The sequence below is a fragment of the Papaver somniferum genome, chromosome 6 (genome assembly GCF_003573695.1).
Source record: "Papaver somniferum cultivar HN1 chromosome 6, ASM357369v1, whole genome shotgun sequence".
NCBI classification, from domain to species: Eukaryota; Viridiplantae; Streptophyta; class Magnoliopsida; order Ranunculales; family Papaveraceae; genus Papaver; species Papaver somniferum.
The window spans coordinates 87,060,697-87,085,836 of record NC_039363.1 but is presented as its reverse complement, the minus strand read 5'-3'; the positions used below and the strand labels follow the sequence as shown (position 1 = coordinate 87,085,836).

Sequence of the window (25,140 nt, the reverse complement as noted above, 5' to 3'; positions counted from 1 at the left end):
TAGTTTTGTCATGTCATCACTTGAAAACCCTGTTTTCAATGATTCTCGCATGTTCGTCTAATACTTTAGGATGGAATTCAGGCACCTTTGCCATGAACTTTCTTAGCCTGTTGCTACTTCAAGCTTCAAAGTTCATTCCAATTGATCTTTCCACACAAGACCAACTTCTTCTAGTCTCCATACCAGTGAAACCCAAAAAAAAAAATCACTGAATTTGACAAACAAATGACACCAACTTGAGTAAAAGAGAGAAAAATCAGCAACTGTGTCCCCTAACACAACTCTGATACCAGTTGTCACATGCCCATTTAATCACCTAAAATATTCATGAGACATGACCGGAAATGATTGTGGTTCAGTGAATCATCTTCACCCGCAATCACTCAGCCTTGCGTACTTGCATCAAAGTACGCATCCGCCTTCACTCTAAAGGCTTTGCACAACGGAAGTCTTTTCTTCTTTCTCTCTAACTCTTCATCCCCCCATAAGCATAAGAGGTTTTCCATGCATCATTGTACTCAAACAACTTCACAATATCAGTAACTTAATAAACACAAAGATATAACACAATAAACCCATTTTGTTGCATTAAGGAAGATTATATAACACATTCCATCGCGTGGACCAAACAGGCCATTCACCCACTTGGTGAATGCATAACACTCTCTACAAATCAGTGGTTCTTCTCTCAATTGAACAACACTCATTTACAAGGCTTCTCTGGCTATTTATAATGCCAAGAACCAGGGCCAATCCGTATGCAACACAGTTGCACGCCGATGAACAACCATTTGTCCATAGGCAGTTCCCCTAACCGCCAGCCTTACTTTTTAACTTCCAACTTTAGTGTTGGCTTGCAAAAATTGCGCCACACTTGTCTTGAACGGTTAGGACATGCCAAACTCGGTTACAAAGCTCCTTTATAACCGTCTCCAACTTGCTCTTTCACTTTGGCATGCGTGTGATGCACACACACTCGAAACTGACAGCTTGAACTCAAATCCGACAATCATTGCACTTCGCAACTTGGCATGCCAACGTTTGGCAATGGTTGCGCTTTACTCAACTTGCACTTAGCTTATTTGGATGCCAACATCCAAATACCTCGCCAAATGAGCAATTGATACCAATGGCGCGTTTGGCCCCGCCATTGTTGCATATGCATTGTTCAAGCCTTGGCCAAAGCTTAGAACTATGCCATAGACCAACTCCGGGCCTATTCTTCACCCTTGCATCATCCTTGAGTTTGGGACAACTCAATTCCACGGATATGTTGCATGTTGCATCTTGCCACTTTGGCTTTGTCTTGCCTTTTCTCAATGAAGCTTCATTGTGTCGGCCAATAAGCTTCATTATTTAGCCAAATGTCTTTACAGTGTAGCACTACCTTTGCGCTTCACTGGCCCTGTAGGGTTATGCCATTCTTAGCACTTGACAGTCTACGCAGTGTTGCGTCATTCTGGCTGCACACTGACTTGGCCTGCAACTCTGTAACGCGCAATCATTGTGCGACACTTGCAGCCATGTCATACTAGCCTACCAGCGAGCCTCATTAGGAACCAACCAAGGGAGCCGGAGCAGATAAGGGGTTGATTATGTCAGCAAGGGGGGCAAGCTAACTCTACCATCTATGTCAAATTCTGACATATTGCGCAATTGGGGACTTAAACCTGGGACCTCCTGGAACGCATGAAACCCTTTAAGGAACGGGTGAGAGCTAGCTATGCGTTTTTTTTTTTTTTTTTTTTTTTTTTGTTTTTGCTGTCCCTGGATCTAAAGGTAAACTCCCAATAATAGAACATCGTCTCTCAGTCCCATGACTCTCATCCATTTTTCAGGGACACCCGCGTGGACATACGCCTAATTTAGCAATAGAGCAAGCAACCTCCCTAGCTTCACTCACTCTGAATCTTAGTTGCTTTATGCACCGTATAAACGACGACGAATATTTGAGAAAGAAAGATAGTTTTTTCTAACAATGGCAGATCGAATACGGGGTTCAATCGGAGAAGAAGCTCGCACATATATTTATATCCTTCTCTACATCGTCCTTTCTAGTGGGCAGATATTCTTCAATAAGGTCAGTAATTATTTTCCTTTTCTGACCTTGGATTCCATTTCATTCTAGGGTTCCCCTAATGACAAGTCCTTATTTGGGTCAGTTGAGTTATAATTTAATTCTTCCTGATCTGCAATTTGAGCTTTAACCAAATACGATTTATCTGCTCTTTGTTGCTGTTTTTGTCACTGCTCATTATTGACCTCTCTCAAGTATACACCTGTCTTTGCTTATACAAACTTGTTTATCGACTATTGACATTGATACTTATTTGTTTGCGAAAAGATAGAAATCTTTTTGGTAGTTATTATTTTGTCTCTCTTAGATCAACATACAATGGTAAATAGGACTCTTATGGTACTGAATTGGATGGCTACTTGAGGATTGAACTTCACGGGGTGGTGCAATTTAAACTATGCCATGTGGTAGAGACAAAATGATGTCCCATAAACATAAGTATATCAGTAAGTATGTTATCTGTAACGGCTATTCAAGGATCTACTGGTACTGTATTTTCTAAAGAACCATTATATTTACTATGTGGGTTAACCTGCATAATGAAGTTAGGACCGACCACCATTCACTGTTTATCATGCTCTCGTGGTTTGAATATAGCGGAACATCGGTCCTATAATACAATATACACAGTTCCATACAGAAGTCTGAGCTTTGTTTTCAGATGCTTTGGTTTAATTTTGGTATGGATATTATATGGAGGTTTAGAGCTCCTCCGTTGTGTGATGATTATGACAAAGGCGCATATATCTGTTAGCAAAGTAAAACAGTTGTGATTCCTAATTGTTCTTATTTTCATGTTCATGCTTCCTGTGAAAAATGCTGTAATTCCCAGCTAATCAACCGTCCTCAATTGTTTATGTCCATTTTCTTCAAATTCCTTCTTAATAGTTATGTATCTTGGTTTGTCTTTGTTTCACGTGTCTGACATCAATTTCTTTTCAATGCATGTAGTGGGTTTTATCATCCAAAGAAATCAACTTTCCATACCCTCTTGGATTGACTCTTCTTCACATGGTCTTTTCATCCGTAGTGTGCTTTATCCTTTGTAAAGTTCTGAAGGTACTCGTCTTAGATTCTCTGACTAAATCATTTTCTGTTCATTGGTAATTTATGCTGCAGTAAACACATCGATAAATCAAATTTATTAATGGAATTTCCCAATTCATCTGTGTTACTCGCAGCTTATGAAGGTTGAGGAAGGAATGACTACAGAAATGTGAGGAACAAATCACTTTGTCTTTTTATTTGAGTTGTTCAGTGCCTACTTTCATAAAGACCTTTTCGGTAGCAGTTACCACACATTTTTTTTCCCAGCAATATCAACTCCATACAAGATTACATCTTCATTCTGAAACGTGTAGTGTCATTCTAGGCATCTGAAATTCATAGAACTTGATATCTTCATAATATAATTGGATGATAAGTACCAGATTCTGTCCACTTTTGAGCTCAAATGCCATACCACCATTTGATCACGGTCAACCCAGCTGACCATTAATGATCTTCTGAAGTGCCCACACATGTTTGACACGGGTATCTTTGTGTCGACAAAGCAAAAATCCAGAAAACTATGGTATTAATACGGAGTAATCATCAAATAACAGCATACTCAATACAAGTAACCCGAGGTTATTGTGCTTTTGAGTACTAGGATTGGAGTAGATGAGGTCTAAATTCTCCTTCTTCCTTTCGTCATTTAATCTGTTTTGTTAAGAAACACACATGCTGTGGGACTTGGTTTGAACTGTCAATGGATTGGTATTTAATCCATCCAAGGGGAAGCTAGTAACATGCCGCAGGTTGCAGAATTTCATAGGTGCAGCAGATAGTCTTTTTTGTAACATATGAATGCCACTGAATGAAAAGCACCACTCTTGGTAAATCATTGTATGCTTTACTGAATGTTGGTTTGGATACATGCATTCTGCGCTTATGCACACCCTTCATTAGTTTCCCCTTTTCCGGTGGGCATCTACCCAAGATAAATATTATCTTAGTAAAGTATTTATGTAAAATTAGGTGCCGTTTGTACTTTTTTCAGAAACATGAGGGTGAGGAACCGTGTAAGACAGACAAACCAAAGCTGCACATGTTGGTTATTCAAAACTGTAGTTAACCGTTCACTTCTAAGGATATCTGCATTCCAAAAAGTAAATCATTTCATGAATGCAGCTAATTTGGTTTTTATTATGCAGTTATGTTCAATCTGTTGTTCCAATTGGAGCAATGTTCGCGATGACTTTGTGGCTGGGAAACACTGCATACCTCTATATATCTGTCTCATTTGCACAAATGTTGAAAGCCATCAGTGAGTTTTCACAAGAATTTTCGACTAAATACCTCCTGCTTAAACCTTAAAGTCACGTACTCGAAGAAAAATTGTTGTATAACATAGATTAGTGTGTGCATTTTATAGTGCCCGTGGCAGTTTTCCTACTTGGTGCAATGGCTGGACTGGAAGTAATGAGCTGCAGAATGCTTCTTATTATGTCTGTTATCAGTTTTGGAGTTCTTGTGGCTTCCTATGGGGAAATAAATGTTAACTGGATTGGAGTTGTTTACCAAATGGGTGGGGTTGTTGGAGAAGCGCTGAGGCTCATCTTCATGGAGATTTTGGTGAAAAGGAAGGGTCTGAAGCTAAACCCGATTTCCGTGATGTACTATGTTAGTCCCTTCAGGTACATATAAACTTCTCTTAATTTTCTTATGCAGTCTCAGTTATGAAAATGGAGGGCATAGTAGGAAGAGAGAAAGAAAAATGGAATATCTTAGCTATTGAATGGGTAATTTGTTGTCTAAAACGTTAAAAATGTGCCGCTGATATGACGAGATTTCATATTATGTTTACTAAGGTCTTGTTTGCACATCCAATATCACCTGTCTCTGTTTTATGCTGCAGTGCTCTATGTCTCTTCATCCCCTGGATATTTCTTGAAAAGCCAAAGATGGATGAAGCTAACTGGAGTTTCCAACCACTAACTTTGGCTCTCAATTCTCTTTGTACTTTCGCACTCAATCTATCAGTTTTCCTGGTCATATCTCATACAAGTGCACTGACAATCCGTGTTGCGGGGGTCGTTAAGGACTGGGTGGTCGTCTTACTTTCAGCTGCTTTGTTTGCAGATACAAAGCTGACAGTTATCAACCTATTAGGTTACGGCATTGGTAAATGAAAGCAGTAGAATTACATATATCTTTCTTTTGCGCAAAGCCTGGTGGTTATCATGAAGATGATCAGCATTCTGGCATATGAAGTCTTTAATACCATTATATGCCTTGAAATTTGAAATGGTATTCATATTTTTCTTTGTTTTTGTAGCTATTGCAGGTGTGGCCGCATACAATAACTTTAAGTTGAAAAAAGAAACTCACCGACCAATCCCGGATGAAGCTCGCGAAGATGAGATGTCAACAGTGACATTGATTCCTCAAAAAACAGATACATAGAAAGACGGGTCTCAGAATTAGTCTTGAGGTATTGTATATGGTTTTATTTTAGAGATATGTGTTTATTAAGTGCATTCTTATCAGATAGGCCTGCAATCTCCTGACACAGTACTATGTTTAACAGTTCGTTAAACAGACACACGATTCTTTAGCTGGTACAGGATACTTGTCATCTTTCCACGAAAAACTGTATATGATGAGATAAAACCTCCTGTGTTGGAGATTCATTAGAGATTGGAGGGACCAGGAAAAGGGACAACGAAGTTTCTTCTTTTGATACCTCCTGAAGTTTGTTGATTGTATTCTACATAAAATGATTTGTTGTAATTTGTAAAGCCACGATGAGTAACTGTTGCTCAACTCAATATTTATTTTTCTGTATCAGTATCATGTTCTCTTGTTAATGATCTTTGAGTATTAGGAATAAAGCCATCTGATCGTGTGAATTTTTCCTTTTGATCTTGTGGAATCAAGAAGAATGCAGATCACAGATATGAATTCTCGGCCTTTTAAAACAACACTCTGCCGTCTTATGTAGAGTGGTACACCTTAATTGGACTTCTTGTTACCCATTCTGGTCTTTCAGTACATACTGAATGATATAAAATGGTCCATGCTATTAGGAAAATGGGATTTGACAGTCGTCAACCAAAGCATCCACAATGCAGGTCAATGATAGAAATTACCACACTAATTCCTTTCGCATGTTGGAAGATCCACCTAGTTCAAGGGGTCTATGAACCATGTTTGAGCCTCACATTAGGCTCGTTTTTTAATTCCACGACTTAGTAAACCGAGTGGAAATCACAAGTCCGGCTAGAGAGGGCACACTTAAAAAGTTGGGTGCATTTTCAACTACATCTCGTCATATGCACAATTCAAAAATGTGCTTTGTTTCAGGCACAATGTTAACTCAAATACAGTTAAAATGACATCTATTTTGATCGAGTGTGTGTGGCACCGTCTCCTAGTCGGAATTTTTTTTTCTTATCAGAAGGTAGGGGTTCAAATTCCATTCTGCAGCATACTAACAGGGGGCTAATCATTAATACTATCTTCGTAATTTTCACACAAACCTACCAGATGGAGGGAGTATTTTTTTTATTTTTTTTTATCGTGGTTCGAGGATTCAAACCGGTGTTCAAGTAGGGCCGTCTTAAGGGACAGGCGAGCTAGGCGGCCGCCTAGGGCCCCAAATTGTTGGGTCCCAAAAAAGTTTGTTTATTGGTAATTAGTACAGTTATAAGTGTTATTAAATGATTTTGTCATAGTTGCTTTGTGACAATTATAATTGTTGTAAACTGTTTTGTAACAGCTTTAAGCATCATTTGGTGTCAGTTAGTTGTTGATTTTGGTATATTTTATGCAAAACTAAAAGTTTACAACCCAAAATATAACCTAAAAAACTAGGAAAAAAATCGACGGTCGTCGCCAATCTAAATCCGAATTATCATATATGAACTTATCTCGGAAACTAAAATTTTGTTTTAATTTTTGACTTAGTATTACATAAAAAGGCCTTAAAAATTAAGTTCGTCTGGGACACTCCGGAACCGTAAGACGCCCTGTGTTCAAGTCCTATTTTCTTGCCTAATACCTCGTGTCCTCCTAATCCTAATTGGAGTATCTATTTAGATTCCGAAGCAAAATTATGCAAGTTTCTGCCGAAAGAAGGAAACGCAATAAACAAATAAATATCCTGTACACGACTTTGGTCAATGGGTACACACTCATACAAACAAAACACCGGTAATCCCAGAAAGACAAGTTCGTTACCTATATTAACCCTAATTGGACAGCCAAAACATCTTTGTACTAGACAGAAAAACTTTTCAGAAAGAAAATCTCAAAATCATACTAGTAGTAGGAATAGAAGGAGAGAGAGAAGGAGAAAAGGGGGGCATATCTGGTAGTTTCTCTTAATTAACAAAACTCCAGAGAGGGTCGAGTTGTGGTGGCTGCTTCCCTCTCTCTTCTATTCATCTTCTTCCCTTTCTTTAAACTCAAGTTTCATCACTCTTCTGTTCAATAACCCATTCTTTTTCTTTCCCAACAACAACAACCAATTTTGTTAACCCCGATTTCAACTTTCAAGAAAACAAATACCAAAAAGAAGAAAAAAAAAGAATCGAAAATACAAATACTGGAAGAGGAGATGCGATTGTGTTGGTGGTGGCATTGGAGAGGCGGAGTAGGCAATGGTCGTCTTTGATGGCCTTGCAAATGAATTGGCAACCAAAAACCCTACCGCAAATCCACTTTCCAAAAAAACAACAGCAGCAGCAGCAGCAGAAGAAGAAAAAGAAGATCATCCCTAGGTGTGGACCTCCAATTGGTTTAAAAAACCTAGGTAATACTTGTTACCTAAATAGTGTTCTACAGTGTTTAACATACACATCTCCTCTTGCTAATTTTTGTCTCAAAAATCAACATTCAATTAACTGTAATTCACAAAACACTAATTGTCCTTTTTGTCTTCTCGAGACAAGAATTATTCGTTCTCATACTGTTGATTCTCAATTTGATGCTCCGTACAAGATCCAAAATTGTCTCTCAATTTTCTCCGATCAATTTCGACTTGGTAGACAAGAAGATGCCCATGAATTCCTTCGTTATGTCATTGATGCTTGTCATAATACTTGTCTTAAGATTAATAAGATTAACTCACCTAAGAGTACAACCACTATTGTTAAGGAGATTTTTGGTGGTGAGTTACAAAGTCAAGTTAAATGTCTTTCATGTGGTGCTGAATCCAATAAAATTGATGAGATTATGGACATTAGTCTCGATTTGTATCAAACAAATTCTCTTAAAGCTGCTTTGCAAAGGTTTTTCAAGCCTGAGATATTGGATGAAAGCAATAAGTACAAATGTGATAAGTAAGTTACTGGAAACCCTAGAAATTTTGTTTCAGATTGTAATTTTCGCCATTTTTTTCTAAAATTGGGTTTACTTTTTCAGGTGTGAGAAGTTGGTGTCAGCAAGGAAGCAGATGTCTATTCTGCAATCCCCTAATATACTTGCAATCCAACTCAAGGTAAGAATCGGTTACTGCTCTTTTAACTATTGTAAATCACACTAATGCTATTTCTAATTCTGTTTTGTGCTTCTAACTATCATTTGTGAATGTGTGATTTTCTTAATCAGTCCAACAGGCAACAACTTGTATTCTGCTTTATCAGGATTATCCTGTCTGCCACAATAAACTGAAGTAACTAAATCATTTAACTAGACTATACTCATGGCATTTAATAGAGACAAAATACTGAAGTTTTAGCTAAATCTTTGCTGAACAACTATGTTTGGTAAAAGTAATAGTGCATTCTTATATATTTTCATTGCATTTTGGTATGCAGAGATTCGAGGGTATATTTGGTGGCAAGATAGATCGAAAAATTGCCTTTGAGGAGGGTTTGGTGCTTTCTAATTACATGTGCAGAGAAAGTCAGGTATGTGATACACTTGATGAACAGATTCTCTTAATCCTCTTTTGTTTTTTCCTGTCTTATTTTATTTTCCTAGTGTATTTGCGCTCTCTTCCGTGTTTTCATAATTGAGCGAGTAAAATTGTTCTTGATATGGTGATTCTTAGGGTTAGGGGTATGAAGGGTGACTTTGTATTTGAGGTGTTATCACTAGGACAGTTGCAGAGGCTGTTTTGTCGTGGTTACGTTTTTTTATTGCTTTATTGCTTTCTGTTTGTTTGTGGATTATCAATCCAAGGATACCTACCAAACAATGAGGCAAGTAATTCCAAAGCTAGGGAGTAACCCGCAGAAAGTTCTGATGTTAGCGTGTTTTGTTAGCCTCCAGTTTATAGCTAGTCTATTTATACTTGTGAGTTTTTGTGTAGTTTTAAATATGAAGTTCCCATTTCCCATTATCTGCTGTTAAAAGGCTGTTGGATTTAACCAGATGTTTTCAGGTCTGTAAGATTTTGGATAGGATTTTCTTTGTTAAAAATAACCTTATGTTGGCCTAGAATCACATAACAAATAGATTGCCGCAAGACACCCATCTTTAGATGTTTTTAGAAGTTCTAAGATGGGAGATTCTGCTATAGGCTCTATTCGGCTTTACGATCCTCATAGGAAGTCAGTTCTTGGGCCATCTCAATTACAGTATTGATAAACCATTGATCATTGCTGGGTGTCTAGGTTGGAGCAGTTGTATATTCATAGATTTTACAGTTATGATAGGATTTAGAATATAGTATATTCGCGGGCTTAGATATTTGTATATGTGAGGTTTGGTCGGAACTTGTGTAACAAAGTGATGATGCCCCTGCATCACAAAGATACTTCGTTTTTGAAAAATCTCCCCATATGGGCACGTATGCAGGCAGGCACACAAAACACTGCAACAGCTTTGTTAGCTGTTAAATTGACATACTTCTGCAACTTAGTTCTATAAATCATAAAAAATTGAAAAAACAAGAAAGAGAAAAAGAAACATAGCTCCTTTTTTTTCTTCAATATATGCGCGTGTAACCATCTTATTTTATTAAGAAGAATGCACAACACAAACCTAAACCTAACCTTGCGTGTCTCTGTTTCCTACTTTTCTTGGCCCCATGTTAAACTACCCTTATTCATACTTGACACTTGGACACTCTGCCTGTATCGCTGTTACATATTTAGGAAAAATCATTCTAGAAAGCTTCACCAATGGAAAAGTAATTTTGATAGAATTTCACTACAAGCAAATGTCTTCACTTGATATTTCATATTGTCTGTTTCCACTTCTCCACTGATTACAGTACCAATGGAGGTCTTTAAAACGGCCTTCGTAGTACTAAAGAGGATGACTATACTTGAGGATCTTTGAAATGGGGTCATCCAATTTAAGTGTTAATCCTACTTATTCTCATAAATGTTGGGTTTTAAAAGATTTCTAGCATTTATGTAGAATGAGTTCCCTACGGAAATGGGTATGAAATTCAGTGGTTAATACTAGATACTTGCTGAAGATCCACCTTTTTGCTAGTAATGAATGAAAAAAGTTTCTAGTCCTTTTTGCGACAAAAGCGTTTTTAAACATTGCCACCCTCATATATCGAGCTAACAATTTGTGTTCTTCCCTTGTAGAAGGCGTGTGTATAACTGAGTTATAAAGATGGAATTGGAAGCCCATATATTAGGGGTCTCTGGAAATGTGTTTGAGTGCCTTAAAGCATATACGCGACTTGGAGGATGTTAGGGACTTAGGGCCACACAAGATCTTTTCAGTTTTTGGCTTTCTAGATGACTTGTGTATGAAGTTGGCGTTACTTGCTTACTCGATAGTAATTGATATTTTTGCTTTTTTGATATAATATTTTAGTTGAGTGGATGGCCTTCACAAACTAGAAAAGATAGCACACTAGTAGGCGACCCCCTTCTCATTCCCCCAATAGTTCAAAAGCTCTTAGTTGTAGTGTAATGCTTCTCGCACAGAAGAATTTGGCTGCTAACAGCTGAAAGGAGTCTTTGCATGTTTGAACCAGGCTTTATCTCTTCTCCTGCCTGTTGCTAGGTTTGGGATTGGAGGAACAATCAATATGTCATACTATAGATTAGAGACCACATGGAATACATTACCTTCCATGTTTACTGATTGAACAAAGTTTCATAGCATGGGTTTTCATATCATGCACTTTTTCTTTTTCCTTCCCTTTTCTCTTTTGCTGAGTACCTTTTTCATTGTGTCAAATACTTTCATTTCTTACTTTGTTTTAATTCCTAATGCAGGATCCACATCCCGAGTATAATCTTTTCGGCACCATTGTGCATGCTGGCTACTCACCTGACTCTGGACACTATTATGCATATGTCAAGGTTTCTTTTCCCTTTGCTTTCTCTTAGCTTTTCCAGTTCTGATGTTTGCATTTCATAATTTTTTATCACCTTAGGGTAAGATGCTTTCATCAGTTGGGCTATCTAACTTAATTCATTCACAGAACGCAGCGGACCGGTGGTATTGCTGCAATGACTCACATGTTTCACCTTCAACTGTTGAGGAGGTTTTGTCTGAGAAGGTATACATTCTTTTCTTCTCACGCGTCACTCAAAGGCCACAACCAACCAAAACAGTTTTTGCCGCCAATGGAGTTAAATCTCATGAGAGCAATGGCAAGGATGCATCTCCAAGTTCAGTAACTGCTCTGCCTATGAAAAAAGTTGCAGAAAAACCTTTCGAAACACATTTCCTAGAGAAGGATACTTCGAGCGTATCTAAAAATGGTAAAATTTCTTCTAGCGGAGGAATCAAATTTGGTTTTAAAAGGATTGATTCCAGGAAGTTCCCTGCTGACGGGAGTAAGAAAGTTCATGTGAATGTGAATGGAATAGGAAATGGGAATGTGAACGGGAAGGAGAACGCTCAACCGAACGGGAAGGAGAATGCTCATGCGAATGGGAATGGTCATGTGAATGGAAATACGAATGGGAAGGAGAATGCTCATGCGAACGGGAATGGTCATGAGAATGGAAATGTGAATGGGAGTATGAACGGGACTCTAGAGGTCAATGAGAAGCACAATAATGGTTCAACAAGTGTGGAGAAACTTAAGAAAGACTTGCCTTCAGGAACCATCAAGAATGACGCCAATGAAAATAAATTTCATCAGTCTGTGCATAAGGAGAGTGACCAAACTTTTACAGTATCTCATGCGAATGGTCATAGTGCTGAAGTGGTGCAGACAGAAGACCTTCAGCAAAGCAGCAGCAGAAATTTAGTAGCAGAGAGTAGACTGCCTGAACCAGACCGTGCATTTCCTGCTGTGGATTATGATAACTTCCCCAAAGGATCTAATAAGAGGAGATCAGAGGATAAAGGGTTACCAGCTCTGCTCCAAAAAGGCGCGTATTGGGCAACTGATGAGAAATTCAAACAAGGGTAAGTCACTTTGCTTGACTATTAATTTCAGGCTTGCAGGTTTTTAGCCCCCACCAGTTATGATTGTTCTTTTATGAGATCAAAAGTTCATCTACTGCTTAGGGTACTAGTTTTCTGTTGCTAACATTGTTCGGTTGTTCTGTCAGGCTTGCCGAGGATGCTTCTGCATTTCTGCGATCGTGTGGCTGGTACGATGATGTTGAAAATTTCATGCGTTCCAGAAAACGATTATGCACCCAAGCAGCTGGAAATACCATCAGCAGCGTCGAGTTAAAGTAAGTCCGTTTAACTATCTAATCCCGTTATATCATGGATTACTGCCTTCTTAGTATGAGTTTTGATGCCTTTATTAACTCATCGGTTGATGGAATGCAGGACAAAGTTAATTGCAGAAGCTAAAAAACCTTTTAATAGTAAGATTCCCGAATCTTTGAAAGCAAATCTGGTTGGCCAACTCCAGTCGTGCAGCCAAGAAAGACAGTCTGCTGATGTGTAGACAATTGAGTACGGTATGCTAGTGTGCAGTTTTTGTTTCCTTTGTTATTTTCATATGACGTGTGACATTCAGCGAAAAGCTGTTTTCTTTTGGCAGTTTATATTTTTAGTGCTTATTTATGGCTGGTGTATCATCTACACAACTGATGCATGGAAACACATCTGATGATTACTTTCTGTAAAATGATAATTTTGGGTGCGTAAGATAGTTCACTTTGAACTGATAGAGTGGAATTCCTTTGTTGTTATTACTTGGTTTAATCTTGTGTATGGTAATCTTATGATGCTTCTAGGTGTATTGGAGAAACTTGAGCTCCATGAAGACAATCTGATTGGAAAAAGCTAGGTGTTTCATCACATTCAAGGCTTTCCAGCTTGGATTTTCGCAAGATTGAGTTAAGAATTGCATTCACTATGTATGATATCCTTTTTGACCATCTACCTTTTCATCTTGTCCACAATTTTTCAATTAAGTGTGGCCGGAAATAACTGATTAAGCATATCTTCTCTTAGTTTCTGTTCATTGATTTGATATGGCATGTGAGATTAGACTTTATATTTGCGGAACTTAGTTTGTTTCTGATTCGTATTTGTCTTAATAAGCTGTCTTGAATTTCTGCCCTATCTTGTTTAACCTGTTAGTTTGTTAAAATATAGATGACATCAAGACTCCAGAGTGCCATTTTTAATTGCACTTCACTGCAAAGCTCTTCTGCTAGCATTCCATGTTGCGTTGACTCTAGCATGCCATGTGTCAGTAACATCCTTTGTTTTTCCATTTGCTGTATAATCTTTGCATTGTAATTTTTGTTGTCGACCTCTTTTTTAATTTAGTCTTCCTTATTATACTCCTGCTGGTGAATGTCTCTATATTGATCGGGCCTAATAAGTGTTTTATTGTTCGTATATTTTGTGTATTTCTCCATTTGGAATACCAAATTCTAAGAACATCAGTTCTCACCTAATTTTCATTCAACTGCTTGGCCTCTCAGCAAATGTATTAATCTTACAGTCAACTTTTCTTTTTTTCCCGTTATATGTTACGCTGAAATAATATTTTTCTTTTCCTTCATAAGAATTGATTTTGTGTTATTTTTGCTTAAAAATGGCAGTCTTTCTGTGACTTTAGTCATACGGAGGGGAATCTGTGATCGAGGGAGCTAGAAGAGACTGGACCCATCCAGTCCATAATTTTTGACTCGGTTTGTCAAAATATCCCATTTTTCACGCAGCTAAACGAAGTTTTAGCCTAACCTAACTATCCTTCTCACTCTCCCTGCTTCCCACTACATAATATACCCAGAAGAGAAAATAAATGGATTTAGCACCGTAAAGCTAATGGCTAGCTTATTTATCCTAATGGCGATCTTTTTCTGATACACCAGGTAACAACCAGCTACTACACGTCTACCACTTTGTGGCAGAGCTCTACTGGAGTTCAGTTCAAACTCCTTTTTAGTCTTCCTTTCCAGCCCCTTGAACCAAGCAGTCAGCAACTCCGCTAACTTCTCTTGGTGATGCTTACGTTCAGCATTACCAATTTCTGCGCTGCACAAGAACTCCTGTTAGTAGCCCCATCAGTATTTAATTAAAAATAAAGCCAAAAAAGTTTTGGGGAAAAATTCCTAGAGCTCCGTTCGGTGCTAGGGTTCTCCAAATTTTCTCACTTGGATCGCGTCTTGGATCATCTCTTTGATCCATGATGGCGAATCTAGCTGATAAGCCAGGTAACTGGTTCTGGAATCAAATTCCTTAACCTAGTTTTTTAACGAACAATAAAGCCGATGAAGGTAACAAGTAGCGGTGTAAAACGTGCACTCCCGGCACAGCCCGACACACGAAGTCGCTTGCTTCACGTGCCATGTGCCGTGCTGTGCTGTGTCGTGCTTTATTAGTCAAAAGCTAGGCACAGCACAGCCCACGGGCACAACACATGAATAAACGTGTTGTGTTGTGCCGTGCTGGCACACGTGCTATAAACAATTTGAAATCACTTAATATATACGTTAAGTCGGACATTATCACGAAAACTTAAATAGACAACATATCATTTGAAATTATTTCAAGTAAAATTAACAAGTTTATTCAATAAAAAGAAATTGCCCATCAAATATAAAGTTGGATCACTGTCATGTAAATTAATGTTCTAGTCAAACATAGGTAGCGATATTATAACAACGATATTGAAATATATTTTCCAAATATTAAGGTATTTAATGTGTTGTTATAAAAATAAGTCAGCATAAAATGTCAAAATTAACTAGAATAGTGACTCTTTTGTGAAATATACACAAAATGTGATGTATTATGCCTTGTTATATATGGTGTACCTGTGCATGCTATGACGTGCAGGGCTGGGCCACGTGCTTATCCGTGCCGCGTGTTGTGCTACTGTGCCGATTAGGCTAACTCAGCACAGTCCACGAAACTAACGTGCTGGGCTGGTCTAGGCTCAGATTTTATCGTGCTGGGCTGGGCTATGCTTGTACTGGCACAGCCCAATTTACACCTCTAATAACAAGGATCTTATCCGAAAGTATGTCTTTTGCGTTGCTTTTTAAGAAGCACAAATAAACATGTTTGGGCTAGAGAGCAAATGGATGTCAAACGAGATTTTATGCAAGGAATGGAAAACGGAGCTTATAGGCCATGTTCAATTCATACCTTGCTTGGTTAAGCGGTTGTTTTATAAGAACCGTCATTTGAGGCATACATAATTTTTTGGGGCATACAGAGTTATTATGCCATCCCATGAAAGATAATAAGGGGTGTCTTAGTGATGCTGAAGTTACTATAATGTCCTTATATAATTTAAATTACTCTATCATCCTTCAACTAAATTAAATTCTAATCCTAAAAACCCCACTAATTAACCCATTTATTAATTAATTAGCCTCTCACTAGTTAACCATTGCCCACTTAATTACTCCACTAATTAATCCACTTAATTAAAAAACTTAAAGTCTTTCCACAATCAAAATTCTTATTTCCTATATCAAAATCAAAATCATTGATTCACAATCTGGAATTTCTTCTGTAGCAACTCAATTTAGGGTTTTTGGAAAAGATGGAGTTGAAGAGGATAGTGGATCAATTGGTGTTGGAGAGCGAGAGATAGCCACTGATTCTTTAAAATTGCACATTGAAAGGTAATTCCAACAAACCCATAACTTGTTTTTATTCGTATTTGATTTATAAAATGAGATATATTGGAAAATCTTCGTCATTTTGGTAGTTATAGAGTCGTGTTCGGCTGAAATGTATCAGCCGAACTTTTTTTTTCTTCAGAAGAAGAACAGTTCGGCTGATAATTTTTTTTGCCTTTATTAGCCAAACCTAAATACCAAAAGTTGTTAATCCATTTTGCTATGTTCGGCTCATTTTGATAAATGTAGCGTGTGCCGAACTTTACTCTGTTTATGGGTGTGACATTTTGCAAACTTGTTCATCTATGGGTTACTTATCACCTTGTTTAGTCAAATAATTTTTTTTAAAGGTGTGTCATTTATTTTAGCACCCATCCTGGAAAATTTCAAAGAGAAACTTAAAAGGAGAACAATGGAAATAACTCCTTCTAATTCTAAAACTCTCAAACCTCGAGGTGGTGGCACCAAGAACTTATATGCAGGGAAAAGGGAACTGACACGAGTGGCTCTTACTCGTAGAACAAGAGGATGACAATGGTGAAGATAAGGGTGTAGTAGGAGGTGATGATGAAGATGGTGGTGGAGGGGGTGGAGGGGATGATGAAGATGGTGGTGATCGTGAAGCTCTAACTTAATTTTTCTTCTCAAAATTGATGCATGTGTTTTAGGGCTTTGGATGTCTTTTTTATGATGTGGAAGATAACATGATGATAGAATGTGGTGCAAGAGATGATAAAGATTGAAATATCTCTTCTTAGGGATTTTCTTATATAAAGCTCTCAAAGTGAGGCATTAGAATCCTACCGAAACCGTTGCCAGGTTCGGCTAATACCTTTCCAACCTTTCTCGGCCGATCCTGACAAGTGAATTTTACTCCAGGTGGTTGTCAGGTTCGGCTGGCTCGATTAGATTACTTTCAAGCCGAACTTATCTCTGTAAACACTTCGAAAATATTGATTTGTAGGCTCCAGGTTCGGCGAACTCGTTATCATCCGAACTTATCTATGTACATTCAAGTTTTTAGATTTTGTTTTCGCCATAACTTCTTCGTCCGATGTCGGAATGACCTCATTTTTTTGCGTTGTTTTCTTCTTTTCATTCTCTTGAAGATGACGATAATATATACTTGAGTTAAATGATTTTAATTAGGACCTTGGTATTCTCCATTAGTTGACTTGACTTTCTTTTGGTTAATTCATCCCAACAAAGGCTGCATAATAGAAAACAAACGTAATAAAAAGTAATATGCAAGAATAATAGATAAACAAATGAATGAATTGACACTATAAACATGTAAATTGTGCACCTATCAAAAATACAAAAACATGTTCGGCTGATTAAAAAAGCACATTAATTAGTCGAACTTCTAACTTGTAAGTTGGCGCAAAATATACAAAAACAGAAGTTCGGCTAACAAATATTGTGTTTCGAATGAGCTGAAATGTTCATCTACCAGTTAGGTTCGGCTAGTAACTAATAGCCGAACTGTTCATCATAAGTAGGTTCAGCTGATAATTTAAGACGAACCTAACACTGGACAACCGAGTTTCTTGTAAAAATTTGATCTTTTGAATAATTTAAGATGCAAATGGATATTAAACATCATCTTCCACATTTATCAACAATCACAAAGATCTCAAAAAGAAAAAATAAGGGTTGTTTTTCTCCACTTTATCTTCTGCTTATTATTCTTCTATAATAACCCAATCAATCTCTCTAAAAATTACTCTCCTAACTTAACACTAACACCAAGTCTAATCATTAACAACTAATCATTCAAAATAACAATATCTAAACACTAATCATTTAAGGGTATTTTTGCCTTTATGGAAAATGGCTGGATAGGGGCACTCTCAAAGCACTATTTCCAACCCTGTTTTTGTCCTATTCAGTATGCCCAAAACTTTTCAGTATGCCCCAAATTACCGTTTTTTATAATCAAACCAAGCATCGAAGTTGATGAAAGTGGAGTCTGCTTTAATGGTCCATGGTTTCACAGAAAGCAAGGAGCTTACTCAGCTGTTGCTGTCGTATCCTGTTTACCATCTTAGGATATATTACATGATATTACAAAGGGTATAATATTCTTTAAGAAATTATGTTTTAACTTCCATTTGCTTTTTCTTCTTTTTTCTTTTTTTTGAAACTAAAAAACATTTTATTAGTATAATTACGAGATTACATGACTCCAACAGTTGGACGGTTATATGCTGGAGGTGAATTAAGCCAGACTCTAGCATGTTTAGATAATATATCAACTTCCTTATTTCATTCTTTTGGCACACAATTATACTTCCAAGATGTAAAAAATTTAAAAGTGTTTTTTATTTCAAGAATTAAATTCTGGATTCGAAGCTTTCATTGTTTTCTGCTTATGTGACCAGCTTAGAGTCAATCTCGAAGTGCACATTCTCTAATTCCAGATCTTTTGCTCATTGCATCGCCTCCCATAGTCCTTTATACTTGGTATGTTCTGCACTACATGCCTCAACTAAGTAGATACATTTGGATTCTCTGTGCGTACCTATAAAATCACGAATCATTAGTCATATGCCCCCAGTTTTGGTATGTTCATGATAATTACCATCTGAATTTGTAGCCGACGAAATCTCTTACGTCCGTTAGTTTAAAGACTTCATTGGGATCAAGAATCGTCTACTAATACCGTTGGTGGCAAATTAGAACTGCATTATTGTTTTAGGTTTCAATAATTGATTTGACTGATTAACGGTTGTTAACTCTTGATTGCACCTAGTTTGATTACTCTTGAGAGTCTTCTCTTCTAACATAAGGTCACTCAAGTCAAACTAGGTCAAGAGATTAGCGGCAGTTCAGATCTGTCTTTAGATATGACGTTGAATTGTGACCAACCATTGTTAACAGAACGCGTTATGTGCGACGACCAATCTTCAGATCAACGTCTGATCAAAACGTCTGATCATGAACCGACGACCAATCTTCAGATCAAACTCATCACAACTGCAAACATCCTGACACAATGGAATAAAGAAACTTTCGGCCACCTCCCCAACATGATCAAAACGTCTGCAGCACAATTACAATTTGCACAACATCAATGTGCAATACAGACAGGTCAGATACTAGCTCAGTGGATACAACAGAAAAAGAACTTCGTGCAGCTCATTTATCCTTACTACAATGTCATGCAACATACTGGCAACAAAGGGCAAGAATCCAGTGGCTTCAATCTTGTGACAGAAACACATCTTTTTTCCACACCACATCAACTATACATTGAAGCTGCAACAACATTCAACAACTGAGAGACCAGAATGGAAATTGGGTTTTTGAAAAAAACCAGATCATTGACATGTTACTACAACATTTCACAAACCAATATACAGTGCCTAGTACCATACTGGATGACCAATTATTCTCCACGATCACCCCTCGGTTGACAACAAACCAATGTACTACCCTGACTCAAGCTGTAACTGAAGATGAAATAAAGGAGGCACTTTGGGCGATTGGATCAGAAAAGGCTCCCGGACCGGACGGTTTCACAAGTAAGTTTTTCAAAGTTTTCTGGGATACCACCAAACTCCAACTCATTGAAATGGTCCGAGAATTATTTGTGAATTTTAATATGCATCCCCTGACGAATCACACAAATCTCACACTAATACCAAAAGGGGATCACCCAATAACTGCATCCCAATTCAGACCTATAGGTTTGTGCAATGTGACCTACAAAATCATAGCCAAAATCCTAGTAAATCGATTACGACCAATACTACCTTTCCTTATAAGCCTTTACCAAAGTGCATTTGTACCTCAAAGATCGATTCAAGATAATATAGCAATAGCGGGAGAACTTTTTCACTACATCAGAACCTCACACTTAACTAAAGAACCAAAAATTGGGCTTAAACTAGATATTCAGAAAGCCTATGACAGTCTGGATTGGGGATTCGTGAAGAGAACTTTTACCGAACTTGGCTTCCCAGAACAGTTTACCCAATATATCATGTTATGTATCTCCACAATCACGTACTCCATCAATGTAAATGGAACCCCACATGGCTATATTTCACCTTCTCGAGGAATAAGACAAGGAGACCCGTTATCACCTTATGTCTTTATTATCTGTGCGGAGATCCTTTCAACAAACCTGGCACACCTGGAACACACAAACAACATTACAGGACTGAGCATTTCCAAGAAAGCACCACCAATACTTCACTTCATGTATGCTGATGACCTTCTACTAACGTTCAAAGCTTCCCAACTGAGTGTACTCAACTCAAACAGCTACTCGATGCCTATTCCGACTCAGCTGGAAAACATATCAACCCCAGCAAATCTAATATAATTCATCATCCACGACTTGATTCCACCGTCATCGGTGAAATCCAAAGTGTTTTCGACATGCCGGCGACATCAACACCACCATTGTACTTGGGAGTTCAATTCAAAAGTGGAAGAACATCAGCTCATATTTCCCGGCCACTCATACAACGAATGGCTCGCAAAGCGAAAGGTTGGAAAACGAAATGTCTAAATCAAAAAGGAAGGTTAGTACTCATTAAAACTTATCTACTACCTACTGCAAACCACATTATGCATACAAACCTTTTACCAATGCAACTTCATAAGGAAATAGACAAAATTACTAGGAATTTTTTCTGGGGCCATGATGCATCTATCAAAAAACTGCATCCCATGGGATGGGATAAACTATCGAAACCAATAGCTGAAGGGGGATTGGGAATTAGGAAAATCTTAGACCACAACAAAGCACTATTACTCAAACGAGTTTGGCAAATTCATGATCAGCCTGACTCGATTTATACATCAATGTGCAGAGAAAAATATTTCAACAATGAACCTTTTCTCCAATCAAACCGATACCCCCCCCCCCCCCCCCCCCCCCCAAACTCGGCTAGCCCTCTTTGGTAAAAACTCAATTCCCTTCTTCCTTGTATCTCACCTCATATTTTCCACCAAAAGGCACAGGAAATTCAATCCGGACCGACTCAAATTGGATCCCGGACCACCCACCTTTAAAACCAAACCAGTGCCAAAAGTTTCCTCTAGTAGCAGATCTTATAGACTCAGTTCAAACTCTTGGAACCATGACCGATTGTCTCAATTACCAGAATCAGCTATTCTCGGGATCGTTAACATTCATCTCCCTCAAGATGGTCCACCCGACAAAATTATTTGGCCTTACACAAAATCTGGGAAATACACAGTTAGCTCCGGATACCGTATGCTCACCCAACAGTCCACTGCAACCCACCCTACAAATCAGCTACAACCCTCAACTCACATCTGGACACTAAAATGCCCCCCAAAATACATCTTTTCTTGTGGAAAGCTATCAACGAAGGCTTACCTACCTTCACTCTATTATATAAATTTACCTTACTACCTCCGACCTATGTCCTAGATGTAACTTATCTCCAGAAACTGCTGAACATATCCTTCTCACCTGCCAATTCGCCAGAGAAGTTTGGAACCTTCTCTTCAACCATCATGAAGCAAGCCTGGCTTTCAACACCAAAGACCTCAACCGTTCACTCCATCAACCATTGTCAACCAAATACTACAACTCAGACAATCCACAGCTGCAACAACCTCCTTTTGCTTCATCTTGTGGGCACTTTGGTTGGCCAGGAATGAGCTAGTTTATGGACGAAAACAAAATCGCCTTCCGATATAGTCAAACCAGCAAACCACATGCACCAAGAATACAATTGGGAAATTCAGTGTTACCTCCACCCCTACCAGGCATGAATGCTATAACACCTACCACTTCATCACTCCGGCTGACAAGTAATATTCAGGTTTGATGGAAACCGCCGGAACCGCATTGGATCAAAATCAACACAGATGGAGCTGCCCGCGGACATCCGGGACCCGCATGAGGTGGTTTTATTTGCAGAGACTCGACAACCTCAATTATTGTTGCAATGGCCCAACCGTTAGGAATCACAACAACGCTACTAGCAGAGACATGGGCACTCCTAATGGCCTTACGAACGGTCACACTGTACCAATGGACTAAAATATACATTGAATCTGATTCGCAGACATTAGTTCATTTCATCAACAAAATGGCTGATCCTCCATGGTACCTGAGAGACATGCTTGCTGAGATCACCAAAAGACTGGAAGAAATTCCCCATTACAAATTTTTTCACATTTACAGGGAAGCAAATCAGGCAGCGGACTCTCTTGCTAATCATGCGGCACACAATAGTCAATAGGGAGTATTGCACACTAAAATTTGGGAGTACACGGTTCCTAGTTTTTTGAAACAAATTGTATTAAATGACACCATGGGAGCAACATTCCCACATGTAATTCCACTTTAATTTTATCAATACAAGTTCATGCTTCAAAAAAAAAAAGTATTAAAAGATTTAGAATAAGGAGGTTGAGTGAAAGGCATCTGTGGTTTGGTCATGGATTTTGAGGTTTTTGTAAGGTTGATTTGAGAGTTTAAAATTTTGGTTATATAAAAGAAAAGTCTTGTATAGTCAAGTCATACTCTGTCTGTCTGTCAGTCAGTGTTAATACCTCTCGTCTTTGTCTGTATTAGATACCAGATCATTACTCTGTAATAACATTACATCCACATATTTTCATTAACTTTGTCATGGTATGATTGAGGGGGTCGATCTAGGTCAATTTTATAGCATTTGTTTCTACAATTTTTACACAGAATAGTGATTTCGTCACTTGTTATAGATCAAATCATGAAAAAACAAACTCTTCATACACACATCCACAAAAAAATGGATCGTATCACGAAAAATTTATTCTACGACCATGACTCTCCCATCAAAAAGCTCTGCTTGTTAAAAAGGGACAAGCTACACAAACCTAAAACTCAGGGAGAACTGGGCACCTGAAGCAGCAAGGACCACAACAAAGCACTAGGACATGAAACAGATCTGGAAAATTCACGAAAAACCCACCTCAGTATTAACCAAATTATATAATGCAAAATATCTCAAATAGAACCCCATCTTCGAAAACATCCCTCCCCTCCCGTCATCTCTCTGCCACAATGGAGACAGCCGGCATTGCTCATACAAACCTTCAAACATCATCTCTTTCATAAAATTCTCATATCCAAGCAAACTAGATTCCATAATTCAATAACAACATTAACCGAACCTATGTTATCCTACATCGGCTGCTAACATCATCCCCTGGTTAACAAGGAATTGAAATCATGATACGATGTATCTATTTCCCCAACCCATAGTTCGACGAATCGTCAGCATTCACATCACATGGAACAGCCAACCAGACAGGATTATATGGATTTTTGCCTAAAACGGAAAATATACCACAACATCAAAATACAACTGCCTCATCAAACAAAACATTAGCTTTAAATTAATTGTCGTTCAGACTCTAAACAAAAACTGGTGGACTAAAATTCAAAATCATGCCTTTGTATGCTGGACGGAGATAGTAATAAAAATTTAGAGCAATCTCAAATTTAACATGCTCCCTCCATTCCACATTAGATGATGCTTTAGGGTGTTTTTTTTCCAAAATAGACGAGGGTTCAGCTATTTTCTCCAAGTTCTCACTGATTTTCAGCTATTTTCTCCAAGTTCTCACTGATTTACCTCAGTTTTGGGATCAACGTGACATTCATTATTTTTGTTATCGGTCATAAATATATTCTCTATTATCTTGGGTTTAGATATTTGGTCATCCCAAGTGGAATTACATCCGGTTCATAATCCAGAAACAAAAAACTAGGAAGTTTAAATTTTTAGGAAAACATAGGCAGATTTAGAAGAAAAAAAAATTACTGTGTGAAAAACTTTAAAACATCATATAAAGAGGGGATTGAAACAGAGGGAGTACAATATCCTTGATGATTTCAAGATCTGAATCTTTAAAACATCATCTAAATTGGAACAGAGGGAATTGGAACATAGGGAGTACAATATCCTTGATGATGTTCAAGATCTGAATCAATAGGTGGTCCATCAGAGAACTTTATCTTATTCATCACATCATTGTGTGCTCTTAGGGCCATGCCAAGTTCTTCCCAAGATTTTTCAGGATCATTAACATGTATGAGATCAGGATACAATATCTTATCCATCTCTTCCGAGATAACAGTGGGGTCCCCAAATAATTTGGGAGGTAAACATCTATAAGGATTCGCATTGAAAGCTTCGCCATCAAGGAATACGTCAGAATTATCACTCCTCCAGTATTCATCATCAAAATATTCAGATTCACTGCCATTAGTAAACATAAAACTAGTTAATAATTTGTATTTTTTTTATTTTTTTGCAGATGGTCAGCGCGGGAACTCAAGCTTCTAACCTTAAGTATCAGAGTTTGGCCACTGGCCAACTGGGATAGAAAGAATAAAAAAAGATAGTATTAACAATAATACCTTTCAGAAGCGCAGAAACCCTCTCTGGGAATTTCAATCCACAATAGCTTCTCACTACTATTGTCACAAAAACAAAATACTTTAGTAGATTCAGAACACCAAAATGATAATAAAATAATAGAAGTTAGTATTGTAAGTTCGCAACACTGTTAGGCTGACTAAGACTAACTCTTATGAAGCATTCACAAAAGCTTGCACCTTCAAAAATGGCAGTTACCGTGTCTCAATGGTTAACAACACCCATTTTTGTTGAGTCTTATATGCAGCACAAGTTAACAACACCCTTTCTTACTAGTTGAACGCACGCGAATGATAACAAACAAGTCCAATTTTGTGCACCCCACATGATGACGGTGCACATTTCTCACCACGATTGGAGAAATAATTATACTCATTATAACAACAAAACAACGAGAAGAAGAAAAACTAGGTAATATCTAATACCGAGTATATGGATATGGAATCCAAACGAAGTCTTCGGGGTTCTTTCCACTGTTGCGGATATCCTCAACACTGCCATTAATAAAACCCAAAAAAAAAAACACTAATTAATAACAACAAACAATTAGAATGTGAGCATCATTTTTAAAATTTTGAAAACATAGGATGATAAGGTTTTTCACTGAAAACAATAAAAATTTGTGAGTGGTTAATAAAACATTTTGAATACAAGGCAAAAATGTTAAATTGAATTCACA

The 25,140-nt window shown here is 37.9% G+C and overlaps 2 protein-coding genes across 8 annotated transcripts; both read left to right on the top strand.

The window, feature by feature from the left end:
- Positions 1–1,841: 1,841 nt before the first annotated feature.
- Positions 1,842–5,977, top strand: LOC113288298 (probable sugar phosphate/phosphate translocator At3g14410). The gene is made up of 8 exons (XM_026537296.1): positions 1,842–2,080; positions 3,029–3,136; positions 3,259–3,293; positions 4,273–4,385; positions 4,494–4,755; positions 4,977–5,242; positions 5,397–5,552; positions 5,649–5,977. The coding sequence occupies exons 1-7, from the start codon at positions 1,979–1,981 to the stop codon at positions 5,522–5,524; spliced, it is 1,014 nt and encodes a 337-aa protein (XP_026393081.1). The 5' UTR covers positions 1,842–1,978; the 3' UTR covers positions 5,525–5,552; positions 5,649–5,977.
- A 1,375-nt stretch (positions 5,978–7,352) lies between these two features.
- Positions 7,353–17,106, top strand: LOC113288297 (ubiquitin carboxyl-terminal hydrolase 25-like). Of its 7 annotated transcripts, XM_026537291.1 has the most exons (12): positions 7,353–8,403; positions 8,486–8,561; positions 8,881–8,973; positions 11,254–11,340; positions 11,463–12,400; positions 12,547–12,675; positions 12,776–12,909; positions 12,993–13,091; positions 13,189–13,311; positions 14,008–14,280; positions 15,936–16,044; positions 16,410–17,104. In XM_026537291.1, exons 1-7 carry the CDS (start codon positions 7,736–7,738, stop codon positions 12,894–12,896), a joined length of 2,112 nt encoding a protein of 703 aa, XP_026393076.1. In that variant the 5' UTR covers positions 7,353–7,735; the 3' UTR covers positions 12,897–12,909; positions 12,993–13,091; positions 13,189–13,311; positions 14,008–14,280; positions 15,936–16,044; positions 16,410–17,104. The 7 variants fall into 7 exon arrangements, with proteins under 7 accessions (XP_026393076.1, XP_026393075.1, XP_026393079.1 ...); XM_026537290.1 differs by having other exon boundaries at positions 15,936–17,106; XM_026537294.1 differs by lacking the exon at positions 12,993–13,091 and having other exon boundaries at positions 15,936–17,106.
- The last annotated feature ends 8,034 nt before the right edge of the window (positions 17,107–25,140 follow it).